Source organism: Leptonotus elevatus, chromosome 2 (genome assembly GCF_054856555.1).
Source record: "Leptonotus elevatus isolate MCC_2025b chromosome 2, RoL_Lele_1.0, whole genome shotgun sequence".
Lineage (NCBI taxonomy): Eukaryota > Metazoa > Chordata > Actinopteri > Syngnathiformes > Syngnathidae > Leptonotus > Leptonotus elevatus.
In genome coordinates, this window is record NC_141240.1 from 21,073,315 (window position 1) to 21,088,509 (window position 15,195).

Consider the following 15,195-nt stretch of genomic DNA (forward strand, 5'->3'; position numbering starts at 1 on the left):
ACGGCATATATTTACATCCCAGAACATTCCTATGGCACATGAAGGGCTGAGGTGCTCTCGGAATATCAGTGTCTCATAAGATCATCATAAATCGGCTTCTTGGTGTATTCTGCAGTTTTTTCCCCGTTTTTTTTTTCTTCTTCAGATGCTGCAATCATTTGCTGATGATCCCAAGATGCATCATGTCAGTATCAGTTCAAGGAGTTTGTTCATCGCCATGGTAACCAAAGCCATCTGCACTACCGGACGTTAATGCGGTGTGGGTGGACGCCGCAAAGACGGTACTCTTTGGGCTCGGATGCCACAAGCAGGCCAAAAGAGATAAATTGACTCTTGTTGAGGGGCTGGAGGCAGGCGGGGATGTACAGTGGATATCAAAAGTCTACACACCCCTCTTAAAAATGTGGCTTTTGGTGATTGATTGCAATAAACCATTTCAAAACTTTTTCTATCAATCTGTACAATTTAATTACATACTTTAGCAAGCCTTTTTTAAATTTTAGTTGATCTTTACTCTCCCCTTTGAAAAAAAAAAAGCAGTTGAGCTGTCCAGGTTATAGATCAATTTATGGGGGAAAAGGTTTTGAAACAATTTATCTTGGTCACATTTTTCAAGGTGTGTAGATAAAAAAAAAAAAAATCCAATATCAAGCCAAAAATGTGAAATAAGGAGAGGGTTGCACAGGTTGAGTTAGCTTTGCCCATTAAATACAAATGTATGAATTTGGTTGGCACCTCCCCCTCGTAACGCAAAGGTGGTGGCGTTACATCAGTTTTGGAAAATGAAGTACTGTCCTCGAAAATATCAGGCACATTTTTTTTTTTTTTACCCCTTCAAGTTTTGCTACAATCTGGCAGCACCATGGCCTTTTGCGGTGGAAGGCATGTTATATAGAAAGAACTAGCCATACAAAAAAAGATATGTCTGTGGAAAGGCGTCATGGTATCATACGGTGAAAAAAAGTATGCCCTTTTCCTTTCAAAACAATAAGACAGCAATGAGATTGGTTGTACACAGGCGGAGGGGGACGAGGTGAGGCAGTGGGAAGCGTCGTTTGAACAAAGACATCCGAGAGCTAGCATGCTGAAGGCCTTTTTTTTTTCTTTCTCTCTCCTCCCTCTTTTCGAAGCTTTTAAGGTGCTCGTCAGAAGCTCTCGGGTTCCTCCAGGAGGCAGGGCTGGGTGGACAGAGGCACCAGCGACGGGGACAGACTGCGCAGGCCCACCCCGGGGCGAAAGTTAAGGTCCGGGGCCGGGAGCAGGGGCTTGAGGATGCTGACGAGGCAGAAGGCGGAGCCGCTGTTGGGGATGAAGTTGACCTTGTTGCGGTCGGGACACAGGAACGGGGGAACCTCCTGCTGGGCTTTGGGCCTGCGACCAACACAGGTACACTTTATTCATTAAAGGAGAAGTCAACACCACCCAAAATTCTCGACGATAATATGTTCTGTGCAGCCCCACTAGTCTGAATATGGTATTTTGGTTAATATCGCGTTAGTGGAATATGAGTTACGCAGCAAAATCCAGCAATTCTTAGCAGTATCAGAAGGCGGCCATTTTGCCACTTTGCTGTCGAGTGACAATGACATCACAGACGCTCAGGTCTCAGGTAACAACCAATCACACTGCAGCTTCTGAAAACAGGTGACTTGTGAGTGTGATTGGTCGTTGCCAGAGCCCTGAGCAACTGTGATGTCCTCTTTGGTCGACAGCAAGTGGCGAAATGGCCGCCCCCTGAGATGGATGAAAACGGCTGGATTTTGCTGCATAACTCATATTCCACAAATGTAATATTAATCAGAAAGTCATGTTTAGACTAGTGAGGTCACATATAACATTATTGTCCAGAAGTGTTTAAGGTTGACTTCCCCCCCCCCCCCAGAAGCAACAGACATGATATAGATATTTTCAAAAACAAAGATTAATAACATATTTAAATAGAATACAAAGAATGAATCAGTTGTGTATCATGACTAAATGCTCCAATTAAATTTCTTGTGCTACTCCTTCTAGTGAGCCCGCTTTGGCCACCAGGGGGTGCAATAATTATCAGGGCCCGACAGAAGCTGATGCAGATTCCAAAATTTGACAGACTAAATAATAATGAGCTGATTCATTTTAAAGATATAATGAATAAAGTGACTTAAATAAAGATTACAGGCAGAACATGTGATTGTTTTACAAAACTTTGCCCTTTAGTATATTTAAATTAACAGAGAGAAAAATCAGCAGATTTTTAATTTTTTCAAGGGATGTTTATCTTATGTTGTACTGTGCTGATGTGAAAAAAAAACTCAAGTCAATTTTTGCTGATTAAAAATAAATAAATATATATATCAGCTGATTAAACCTGACAGACGATGAATTAGTAGGGTCGAATAAATTTGGTCGTTTTTCGCAGATGATAAAGAATACAAACCTTTGTGTTCAAATAGCCATTGCTTAAAAGTTAGAACACCACGGCTAGCGATGCTAATCGTTAGCGCATCTACGCCTTTTCCATTGTGTTAGCATCATGCTAGCTAACTGAGGTGAGGTGCTATGAGATTTCTCTAAATCACCGCCTTACCATTTTCTCGAGAACGTGCGCTCGATTAGCTTAACCAGCTTGTCCAGGAATAACGGAATCCATATTTAACGCGAGCTACTCCATGGCCATGAATTCGTATTTCGCGGCCACAAATTTATTTGCTGTATATTGTGGCCATAATTGACCCTCATGTCATATGTGGGGCTGTGTAAAACGAAATAAAACCCCAAAAACGGCTTTTGTACATACAGGGTCTCCTCAGACACTTTGACTTTCTCGCATCCCTCTGGAGGTTCTCTCTTGAACGTGTAGCTGTTGTTGGGCCGCGGAGAGGCGGCGTACTTTGGCAGCGGGGAGCAGGGGCCCAACTCTGAGGACAGAAATACTTGGTTATTGTGTTTAAGTACATTTTTGAGTATTTATATATTTGTCTTTTACTTGTGTACTCCCTACTTTGTCCCAAGCCCAGAAAGAAAATGGCGGTTGTAAAAAAAGTAGCTCTGATCACCTTTGTCGTCAAAGGGGCTGCCGCCAACCGCGTCGTTGAGGACGGTGAGGTAGGACGGCGAGATGGAGTCGGGGCGGCTGCTGCTGTTGCTGTGGCCCCCCCCGCCGCTCAGGCCGCCCCCCGACGGGGTCTGCGTGTCGATGCTGCGGGTGCTGCTGCTGCGCTGCGGCGGGACGGGCGGCGGCGCGCGGTGCCCGTCCGGCACGTCCTGGGGCTGTCGGGCAAAACATAAATCGTTTTTTGTGTCGCGTCGAAAAGCAAAAGGGGGGTTAATGATGTCACCCACAACAATGGTCTCATCCTTCTCGGGGGTGTCTCGGATGATGATGCGTTCGATCTCCTGGTTGAGACCCTCCACACTGTTGCGGAAACGAGGAGCCGATGACTTGGATATGGGGATGGGGATCAGAATGGTCTTGGGCATGGGTGCCTGCGGGAAATACACAAGACCCTTACAATGAAGTCAACTCTTACCGTTTGCCGAGTCGAGTAGCCGGGTTCTCCGCCGGCGCGTTATTGATCACCTGCGTCTGCATGATGGCGTGGCTGCCATTGAAGGGCGACTTGCGCTCTTTGTCCCTGCGATGACGGCTGCTGCGCTTGCTGCGCTGAAGTTGCTGACGCAGCTTGGCGATCTGGAAGACGTTCGTCACATGCAAGCTTTCAGTCGCTGTGTCATTCGTTCGCTCCGTTTTCAATTGGCAATGAAAATGTGAATTTTAAAAAATGACTATTTTGTCTTTTGTACGTAAATATGTGAGCACTGCTTTTCTTCTCTTGCCACACACTTTACTTAAATTTAATGTAGCATGCAACTAAGCACGGGAAATGTATTTACTTTTTAACTCATTCACTGCCATTTTGCTATTGACGTCAAAAATTCATTTGAACTATTTCTGTTACTTTAACATTTTTTCCACTTTTGTTAACAAGAGTATAAAAACCTAGAATTCTTTTTTATTGTACATTTAGAACAGATATAAAATTTATGATTAATCGTGAGTTAACTATTGAAGTTATGCGATTACAATTAACACATTTTAATCACCTGACGCGATTTAAAAAAAAGAGAAAAGATTATTAACTCATTCACTGCCATTGACGGCTATAGACGTCATAAATTCATTCGAACTATTTCTATTATACATTTTTTCTCACTTTTGTTAACAAGAGTATGAAAACCTTTTTGCACATTTAGAACAGATATAAAATTTGTGATTAATCGTGAGTTAACTAGTAAAATCATGCGATTAATTACGATTAACATTTTTAATCACCTGACACCCCAATTTTTTTTTTATAATCTTTTCTTTTTTTAAATAAAATAAAAAAAAATTATTATTTTCAAAATTTTAATAATCTTTATTTAAAAAAGAAAAGAAAAGATTATTCAAAATTAGGGGCGTCAGGCGATTAACATTTTTAATAATTAATCGCATGACTTCACTAGTTAACTCACAATTAATCACAAATTTTATATCTGTTCTAATACAATAAAAAAAATCTGGTTAAAAAATTTGCAGCGTCGGACAATTATTATTTTTTATTGTAATTAATCGTATGACTTCACGAGTTAACTTGCGATTAATCACAAATTTGATATCTGTTCTAAATGTACAATAAAAACATTCTAGGTTTTCATACTCTTGTTAACAAAAATGTAATAAAAATGTTAAACTAATAGAAATTGGTCAAATTAATATTTGACGTCTATAACCGTCAATGGCAGTGAATGAGTTAAAAAATTAATTTCAATAAGCGCTAATACCGGTTTGAAGTAATTGCCTCCAGAGGAGGAAGGTCGCAGCAAGACGTGATATTGTAAACACAGATTCCTTTGTGCTTTGATTAATTAAAGCTACTGAACGCAGAAAATTGAGTTTTGAATCGCTACTGCCACCTGTGGCCGTAAAATGAAACTACACACCCCTTTCTTCTCATACAAATGCGCACATGACGTCACGTCCGCAGACAGAGGGCGGGAAATTTCGAACCCGAATCCGGTCTGAAAACTATTGGCTAGAGGCTTGCAGGAGTACCCATTGTGAACAGCTAAGGTTAATCTACTAATTTGAAATAAATGGTCAAATAAAAAGGCTATTGTAAAGATATTTTTGGCCAAATTGTTACAGAGAGCAACTTTAATGTGCATGGTCTTAAAAAAAATAATTTAATAGGTGCCAGTGAGTACTAGTTATCCCCAAGGACATGAGTAGCCCATTGGTCAGTTCTAAAAATAGCTCAACTGTGATGAGACACTGTAACTTACTAAGAATTAAAACAGAAAAATAATGTCAACATATATATATATTTTATATTATCTTTGTATTATATATTTTGTTTAAAAATAAAATAGATTGTGTTCAATGGAAAAATTGCTGTTTTTATTTACCCAAATATATTTATATATATATATATATATATATAAAAATAAAAAAAAGTGATTCAAGAGGTGCAATTTTAATTATCTCCACATGGCTAACACAGCTCCACCCAGAAGGTATGTCAAGCTGGTGAAGTGACTTTGGCGTCACTCAATCCTGTGGCCTGTTTTTCCAATTTTGTATTTTTTACCTGAGCCTAAAATAAATGAAAATGCGTCCTGTTTTTCTTTGATTGTTTGTTAGGTTATACAACAAAATAATCAGTCCTGGTTGAAAACACCAAATAGTTTCTCTCTCTAATCTAATACGAGGAAAATGCAGTGACCTCCTTGAGCTGGTCGGTGCTCCCGCAGGAGGCCGAACGCTTATGAGAGCCTCGCCTCCTCTCATCTGCCCAGGCTCTGGGGGTCTGCCGCATACATTAAAAAAAAAAAAATCACAGTCAAACATCTAAGTGTATGCAGCAATCAAGTACAGTGGGACCTTGAAAGTCTTACCTGTGTGGCCTTGTCCCTCATGTAGGACAGGTGCGGGTGCTGGCAGTCGTCCTGAGGCCAAGGACCATCCAGGTGAGAGCCAGCGGTGGCGCCCTGCGAGGGCCACAGCTGGGCGAGAGGGTGGGGGACTGACAGGAGAATGAGGGCGGGTCCGAGGGTGGCCGAAGGGGAGCGCGGATTATTTAGGTTAAGGCAACTGATGCCTTCCGAGGAGGAGGCGGATGCTCGTCCTGGAAATGGAAACATGTCATTTGTCAACACTGTAAAAGACAGGATGAGCCCGCTTAGGAAGTCGGCTTGTGTGTCGCAGGACCAGATTGATGTTAATCCCTACCGGCATTAACGCATTTTAAGGTGGGGGGGAGTAGGTAGCGGGAGACAAAGTGGGGGCGATGCGGGGCCCTTCTGCCCGTCTGACCCCGATAATGGCCTGCTGACACCACCATCTTGTAGCATCAACATTTAAAACCACAGAAAGCCATAGAGCACATGTTGCGATTGTGGATCTAAATTTGGCCGGGGTCTTTGACCGGTGTAGCTGTTGCTAGGGAACGAGGGCAAACATAAATTCTGATTCTAATACGCATATACTTTTTTTCCTCACCAGTAACATGGCTCCTGGTGGTTGTCCTACTAAGAGTAGAAATAAACTCATTGTACTCATACTAGGAATTTTCTTTATATACTACCAGTACTCGTACAATTCGACACAAGTAGTACTAGTCTTACTGGTATGCAAAAGGTGTCCTACTAGTGAGTATGAAGTACAGCACAAGGGTTTATGGAATCGATGTATGTGCCGCTTACCTGCAAAGGTGAGTTGTTGTCCTGCGGCGCGCAAAGCAGCATGGGAGCCCGTCTTCCACCCGACTGATGCTCGCCGCCTCCTAAAATGCTACCGAGGGTAGAAACAAAACGAGGAGGACATTTGCCGACATCAACACGCGCATAGAAGGCGAACGAGGGTCTAATTGGTGACACATATGGTGTCAAAATAGGCGACGCTGGATGGACGTTTTTTTTTTGTCGCGTTACGGGCGGCTAGCAAAAACAAAAAAACAAAGAAAAAAACGATTTGCGCTCGAAGGGAAAATGTGGCACACGGAGGAAAAGCGATCTTTGCATCAGGTGGCGTGCGGAAGATGTTTAAAAAATGACGGAGATGTAACGGAGGGACAGAAAAGACAGAAGGGATAGAAAGAAGATAGAAAGAGGGCGGTGATGCTCGACTAGCTTCGCTTGGCACGACGGGAGGAGGACCAATGTGAAGTAAGAAGAAATACGTGCAACTTCCGGTAAAGGCTTTCAAAATAACACCAGTACAACAAGCGTTGTAGAAGGAAGATTACTAAATGTGATGTGACTCAATAATTTCCAGTAAATTTCTGGAATGTGTCTTGTAAAATGTTATGGCAAGTAAAGTTGGGTAATTTTGGAAAAACAAAAAATCTTTCAATGTGAATTATGGGAATATGTGGGAAGTAACTGGGATTTGAGAGTAATTTCATGAAAAGTTATCATAAATGTAAACATTTTGTTCTTTCATAACTAAGCAGGAATCCATGTAAAGTAACGCAATCAATCAACAATTTGTATTCAATTGCTTGGCTGTTACTGAAGTTTGGGTAATACTAAAACGTAAAACCTAGTATTCAAATGAAATTTATTGTTCTTAAGAGCAAAGGATTTATTCAACAGTATTCGTGAAATGTGTACAATACTAAACAGAATATGATCAAACTGTGTACAATGATGGTTAAGATGAAGGAATTAAATTACATTAGTAATTGTATCTGTTTTTCTTGAAACCATAAAAGGCATTATAAAATCCGTTTTCGAAAAGGTTGGTGCTGTGGCGAGCCACAGGGTATTGACCCTTTGCACGTGACTTCACGAACGTCAATTCTAGACTGACCAAAGAATACCAAATGTGACTCAACAAACATCTGCTCATTGGATGTACACAAGTGATTGCGGTTGATGTTCTAATATTACAGTTGACCCATTAAGTCAATGGATTTTACTCTGAAGGGAGAAAATCTGTTTCCGGTTCGTCTTACCAGAGGTTGTGTGACTTTGATGGCGACAAAGGAGCGCTGACGTAGCTCACCGACGCTCGTCGCTCGTGCTGATGCTGCAGTTGCTAGGGCGCGGGAGCAGAGAGCAGAGACGTAAACAATTTTTTCTTTTTTTACGGGGTGGGTGTGGGGCTGGAGGAAAATGTCGCCCTCGTGCGGACAAATTCAGAGCATTCTACGAAACATTGCTAAATAGACAGGCAGAACCCTACGGGCAATTCCAAACCTTTTAGTTTTGTTATATGTGGATTTTTGCATTTCACGGCACCTGTTCCTCACGTATGTTGAATCAATCAACACTGTTAATTGTTCGTTTCTTACATAATGCCAGTGTTTTTCTAGCATGATTTTCAGATGTGGTTACTGGAGCACACAAGTCATGTTGAATTTTTGCGGGCCACCCCTGCACTTTAATAAAATATTTCTAAATATAATACCTGACCTTCCCCTCAATGATGTAAACAGACAAAACACACGTTTTCATACATTTATTGAGATTTTTTTCTTCCATAGTGTCTTGAAAAGGTTTAGGGAAATCGTATCAAGCAAACGTGAAGCAATGGAATCAAAGGTCATCCATGTCCATTGAATGCAACACAGAATCCCATAAAAAATATGCAAATAAATGCAATAATAGTTTTTTTTTCTTGCATACAAATTACAGATTACAAAAACATACATGAGATATTGTTTAATCGATCCTGAAGTGGCGCTGAGAATACAGGATGAGTACAACATACATAGACTGTACAGCGCTGGGCTCCAGAAAAACAAAATTACTTCGAGAAACACAAACAAACATACTGTGGAACCACCCATTCAAACATTAAGCAATGTAACCAGTAGAAGCACAAATAATATTCAGCGTGCTTTGGAAGTGGGTTTGGTCTTCTTTGCTTTTCTTTTTTTAATTTCCAGCACAAATGGGACTTTTTTTTCTTTCTCTCCAGGTTGTAATTCAGTCACATCAAGTCAAACATGAAGACAGGTGACACTGATACAAGAGCCTTCGATTGAAAAAAAAAAAAAAAAAAAGATTCACGGTGCGATTGTGTGGAAAGAAGGTGGGGAAAAGTCCCAATATTCTCAACCACTCAAAGGAGCTCAATCGTTCGTGGCCCACTTAAACTTAAGGCGCCCCAGAGATGGAAAATGAGGGATTGTCATTTGTTTTTCCACTTCAATCAGGGGCGGTGGGCAAGGTTGATGATTGTGACTAATCATAAGTGCAAAGGAGATTGACATATTCAAAATATGATTGAGGGTTAAAAACAAAAATATCGAAACAATAAAACATGAAAAGCATCTAAAAACTACATCCTATTGCACAATTAAACTTATGTGATGGTACGAAACATGGATAGTCGACGACGACAGGTCTTGCATACAAAAATCAAATAAGAAATACACATAAAAAGTTGGTTGTTCTGTCTTTTAAGACCGTTTCTTCTTTTCAACAGGGCCTTACGCTTGAATGAGAACAAACAAGAGCGCGTGATTGAATTCCGTGCGGCGGCGCGGTCACGGCGGGCAGGGCAGGACCAAACGCCGATCTCGTCGGCTCAAAGTGCACGTAGAGAGAAAGCACTTGGATGCTTGTGAGGAGCGGACATGAAGGGACAGCGGATGGAAACGGACGAGCGGGGTGGGGTGACAACGCTGCATAGCTTGGATTGCGTTTAAAGCAAATGACGCCATCGGAAAAGTCACACAGCAGCGAGAACTTAATTAGTGGACTGTACATCGGACTCGACTCTTGGATCACGATTCCCCGTAGCTTCCTCTTGCTGATTCCGAGCTACCCCCACCCAAAAAACCAAAACAAAACTCAGTGGGTTTGTTCAGTCTTCACCAGGGTGACGGTACGCTCACACGTGTGTGTCGCCGCGCTCGCCGACCAAGTCTCCGCCCCGCAGGTAGATGGCTGAAGTGGACTTGGGCCGGTTGTGGCTGTGGCCTTGGCCCCGGGCCGACCCGTTGTTGTTGTTGTTGACCTCCAGCCCCCTGGCGTCCGTGGAGATGACCCACGTGGTGGGCCGCCATTTCTTCAGGGAATATGGCGTCTTGACTCGTTTCTTGATCTTATCGCCGGTGCCCAAAGCGCTGTCTGGGTGCCCCAAGCTGTCGCCTGCAAACAGCAATTAACATTCGTCACTCCATTCACGTGAAGGTGATCTATAGTAATGCATAATTTAACGATTGAATAGTTGTTTATGTGTCATAGATTGATGATTGAATATTCAAACATATACCACCAATATTTTTACAGCGGTACCGCTCGTAACTTGAGGTACTGCTGTGTCAATATTGGCGGTCAAAGATATTAGTGACAGACCAATATGTCAGTTCCAGGGCCAATACCGATACCGATTATTAGTAGTTAAGGAGGCCAATAACCCATATTTAATTGCAGTAAAACAGAAAATATTAGTGTAAAAAAAAAAAAGTACTTTAACTTTGTTGAAATGCCATTGAGCATATTTGTTGTTTTTTTCTTTTTATTTAACCATATATAGAATATATAGTTATGCTTTAAAATTTTAACAAAAACATAACTGAAACTTTCACTTATTTTTGTTTAAATTTTGAACAAAAACAAAAAATACAGGTAGTTCCCAGTTTCGGCAGCATCTCTAATAAAGTGACATTTTAAATAAATACATAAATAAAAAGTCCCCGAAGTTAACCCAGTTTTAAATTGATCTTATAAGATCACAGAGCGAACGCTTGCGAACTTAGTGAATTTTTTCATTAGGTTTGTAAAAGGTTTCCAAAGATATTTGTCTGAACATGTTCAAAATTTCTTTGCAACAAGAAAACTGTTTGCGACAAGTAAAAACTGTCTGTTATTATCTTTTGCAACATTTTATGAACCCTGACGAGAACCCCAAATTCACAAAGTTCGCAAGTATTTCCCGCTCAGAAGCTCAGCAGCTTTATTGGTCCGCCGATGCCGATATTCATCCAAATGCCAAATATCGGCACCGATCCCTAAAAGAAATGCGCCGTAAAGTGTAGGAATGAGCCGATGTCTCACCTAATGAGGCAAAGTCCTGCGTGGTGAAGGACAGATCCAAGGAGTTTGGTCTCTCTGGTCTGCGAACTCTGGGCTGCCTGAGCAGGGACTCGTCTCGCATGGTGACCGCCACCGGGAAGTCCGAGGCACCGGAGCCGGGCCCCGCGCTCTCCACCGTGGGCCCCGTCAGAGCCCCGCTTCCGCCTTCCGTACCCGTGTCCTCGTCTCCGCCTCCTTCGCTCTCGCCTCCGCTCTCGCCGTCTCCCCGGCCGTGGCCCGTGTTGCTGTTGTTGTTGTTGGTGTTGGGTCGGGCCGATCGCAGCGCGGCCACGCCGGACGACGCGTCCCTGGGTTCCGGCTGCTCGCGGCTCAGGAGCGGCTCGTGTTCGTCTGGGCTGGCCGTGATGACGCCGAGGCTGAGGCGACTGTCATCGGACCGTAACGCTCCGTTTCCGTTGGTAATGACGGCGGATCCTCCGAAACCCGCATCGCCGCCTATGGCCGCGGAAGGGACGATCCCGCCGCCGTGACCGTTGACGGCGCCATTTATGCTGCCGTTAGCGTGCCCGTCTCGTAGAGCGGGAATATTGTTGATGCTCGCCCCTCGATGAGCTTCCGCATCCATGTTTGGGCCCGCCACTGCGCCGCTGTTAATCTTGGATGCCTCCACCTGCCGCAGGTTGGACTTCCCCGATCGTCCGAACTTGAACCTGAGCGAAGAGGACGACGACTCCTTCTTGGCTGGCTTGCTACGCAGGGACAAGCTTGACGGCCTTTTGGGCAGGTTCTGCTGCTTGGGCAGAGGAAAGACGGTGGCAGGCATGGAGGCGGCGGGTTCGGGTGTACCCGAGGCTTCGCTCGCCATCTTGATGAGGGGGTACAGCAAGCTGGAACTCCCCGGACTCAGCGGGTCTGGCGAGCAGAACTGCTTTTGCGAGTGTTCCATCAGGTTCTCGTCTGAGCTCTCTTTCAGGTTCTTGTCCACCTCTTTGGGGTCAAGCTTGGTGGTCTCCAGGTCTTCCTGAGTTAGGTGGAGGCAGACGGGAATCGTGGCGCAGCCCGTTGGGCCCTCGGACTCAGAAATGATAGTGGTGGTTGTGGTGGAGGCCGAGGGGCTCCCTCTCAGGCCCAAACAAGGTCCACTGGTGCTGCTACCCTCTGGGCTGGGCAGCCGTGCGTTCGCTTGCTGCTGGCGTTCTTGGTTGATGGAGTTCCTGTTCTTCTCTCCGGGCCCGCCCCCGATTCGACCACCCGCGGAGCTGGTGGTATCGGCCTGCGTGTTTTTGGCCACGCCCTCATGCTCTTCGATATAAGTGGAGGAATGATCGGCATACGGGCCAGACTTGGGGGTGACGCGGTTTCTGAATGAAAATGGTGCGGAAAATATTGAAAAAGCAGGCAGGCGTAGATGAGCGAAGAACCCCCTGAAGATGTTTACCTCTCATTGTGCAGAGTGGTCGACATGGGATTGAGTGTGGGGCTGACTGATTTGGAGCGGTCCCAAATGAGGAGCAGCTCTGCCAGCCGTTCTTCGGCACATTGGGCTGTGAGGCGGGCCTCGGCGTCCTGGTCCCAGCAGTCCTCCATCGTCTCTTTTAGAGAGCGAACCGCCTGCCGGATAAGAGACACAAGATGTCATCAGGGACGTAACGATATCCAAACATCACGATACGATACTGAAAAAAGCACACGCACAATATTGTGCTTTTGTACATAAGAGCAAGCATATAAACAACCTACAATCTCTAATAACAATACTGAGGCACTTAATTAACAATGCAAGCACACATTGCGTTCATATTGACTCGGTTCACAAGCATATTACGTTCCTCTTCATCTGACCATTAGCGTGGATTTTAAACATAGAAGGGCCAAAACATGCCTTGTGAAAATTAAACTGCACTAAAAAACTAGAGGGTGACAGACCTGCACCAATGGAAATTAACCATCCTTTTTTTTTAACAGATGTGCTGCTTTTAATGTCGTGACATGACGACGACGGCAATATATTTTGGCAGTCTTAAAACAATAAATATGCCACAAATTACGATCAAAAACTTCAAATTCATCCTACAACTTTACCATTAAAAACAAATGGCTACAGATGATTTGTAAAAAAAAAAAAATGCGTACAACACACAATGCGTTCCAAGAGGATGTTTGTAAGTCAAATTTGTCTGTAAGTTGAATTACATAAAACATTTTTTTTAAATAAAATGTTATGAAATAAAAAAATAAATAAAAAAACATTTTTCAAAATGAAACAACTTTAATTATATAATATATACAGTATATAATTACTATACAGTACATGAAAAAAATTGTTTTTCAATTACATCATCTGAACCACTTTTCCTCACAGTCAATTTAATTAAATTTTTGGGGCGACGTATTTACGTCATCGGCTAGTCGGGACAGCCCTAATGCGATGACGTCACCAAAATGGGCTACCGCGGTAAGACGGTAGAGTCAAAATCTCTACCTTCAGCAAAATTGATACCTTATATTGAATATATCGTGTATATCGCCCAGCCCTAACCTGTAATATGACATGTTCATGTGATTGCATGTTTACTTTACAAAATCTTAATATTCACTCTGCTCCAAAAGTACATTTCAGCTGTATTTCCAGGTATTTACATCTGGAGCTGATACACAATTTAAGAGATTATTGTTAATTTTATATATATTATTATTACTATTTATAACCAAACACCACAATCAGGTAAGTAAACATAGTTAAACAGATAGACTTTGATCAATTAAAGTCCATAACATTGCAAATCCTTTTCTCGCAATAACTATCAAACCTGTGTCTCTCTCTCTGCCATCTGATTATTTGTTCTACATATTTTTCCATTCTGGTGCTCCCCTTCTGACTCCGCCTTCTTTTACACACGTACCAAGCTGTTCTCTTTCCAGGCCTCTGGGAATTTGGGCCGCTGTTTCTCCCTCGACACCAGCACTTGCATGTCCTCGAACGTCGGGTGGTTCCCGGCCTCCGCCTGGAAGGCCATCTGGTACTCTGGTACAGATTCACCTAGAGGCGGTAAGTGTGGAGGAGAGGTGAAATTGTCATGCTTATATGCTATAATAAGTGTGTGTGTGCGTGTGTGTGTGTGTGAATTCTTACCAGGGAAAAGATCTGTACATCTCATGAAGGTCTCCCAGTAGACCAGACCCAGAGCGTACATGTCCACCTGTTTCAACGCAGACTCACAATCCCTCAGATTCACTGCTCCCTCCAACACCTCTGGCGCCATGTAACGGATGGTGCCCACCTACAGAGGAAACAAAATGACATTTTGAACGCTTACTGCCATGCTCCACTGCATCCCTTCGATTAAATCCTCTCCAGACTGCTCTCACCTCACTGATGGCAGCGTTTTCCTCTTCCCCGTGGCGTGCTGGCCTGTTCCCCGTCAGCTTCATGGACAGGCCGAAATCGATGATTACACAAGTGCCATCGGCCTTAACCAGAATATTGCGACTGTTTAGGTCCCTGTGGGAGACCGCTGGCTTGTACATGTCTTTGAAAGAAGAAATGTGACAATGAATTGGAGTAAAACTTTATTTTTTATAATGTAATAAATAAGTCCATATAATGCAGCGGTAGTTATGCTGTTTCTAAAAGTCATTTAGTTGAGGGACATTGCACTATTAAAACAAAATACAATGTGCATAAATAACAGAGTTGAACAAGTTTAGCACCTCTCGTTGGAGAGGGATTTATTAAAACTAAAAAAAAAAATAAAAAAAAAATATTTTATTGGATTTCAATTTCAATGGGAAAATGTATTTCTTTCTTTCTATTATTATCTATTTATTAATACGAGGTGGCTGTGGCTCAGTAGGCAGAGTGGGTCATTGAGTGACTCAAGGGTCGGTGGTTCGATTCCCAGCTCCGTCTCCTTGCTATCAAAGTGTCCTTAGGCGCTACACCAAACCCTTAATTGCTACCATGTCAGCACTGTACATGAGAAACGGTTATCCTTGTCCAGTTAAACAAAGGAAATTATTCATAATAATTATTAGATTTTCTTTCAATATTCTTTTGAAATATTTTTAAAACATTTTGACTTTTTTTTTGGGGGGGGGGTGACAAATACTTTTGGGAGGTTTAATCTGTTTTTTTTTCAAGAATTTTTTGGGGGGATTAAAAAACGTTTTTTATTCCCCCTC

The 15,195-nt window shown here is 42.9% G+C and overlaps 2 protein-coding genes across 2 annotated transcripts in view; both read right to left on the reverse strand.

Annotated features, from left to right (window-relative positions):
• Nucleotides 1–550: 550 nt before the first annotated feature.
• On the reverse strand, nucleotides 551–7,168 carry fam117ba (family with sequence similarity 117 member Ba). Its single transcript, XM_086070145.1, has 8 exons — nucleotides 6,727–7,168; nucleotides 5,920–6,149; nucleotides 5,748–5,831; nucleotides 3,563–3,673; nucleotides 3,325–3,468; nucleotides 3,039–3,252; nucleotides 2,780–2,900; nucleotides 551–1,371 (listed from the first exon to the last, which is right to left on the reverse strand). Exons 2-8 carry the CDS (start codon nucleotides 5,938–5,940, stop codon nucleotides 1,146–1,148), a joined length of 921 nt encoding a protein of 306 aa, XP_085926271.1. The 5' UTR covers nucleotides 5,941–6,149; nucleotides 6,727–7,168; the 3' UTR covers nucleotides 551–1,145.
• A 1,302-nt stretch (nucleotides 7,169–8,470) lies between these two features.
• Nucleotides 8,471–15,195, reverse strand: part of LOC147178825 (bone morphogenetic protein receptor type-2-like) — a 29,506-nt gene continuing 22,781 nt past the window's right edge. The window contains exons 8-13 of the mRNA XM_086068399.1: nucleotides 14,383–14,543; nucleotides 14,147–14,294; nucleotides 13,917–14,053; nucleotides 12,452–12,624; nucleotides 11,035–12,374; nucleotides 8,471–10,125 (exon numbers count right to left, since the gene is read on the reverse strand). Of these exons, the coding sequence (XP_085924525.1) occupies nucleotides 9,866–10,125; nucleotides 11,035–12,374; nucleotides 12,452–12,624; nucleotides 13,917–14,053; nucleotides 14,147–14,294; nucleotides 14,383–14,543 (2,219 nt within the window). The 3' untranslated portion in view covers nucleotides 8,471–9,865. The remainder of the gene's footprint in view (nucleotides 10,126–11,034; nucleotides 12,375–12,451; nucleotides 12,625–13,916; nucleotides 14,054–14,146; nucleotides 14,295–14,382; nucleotides 14,544–15,195) is intronic.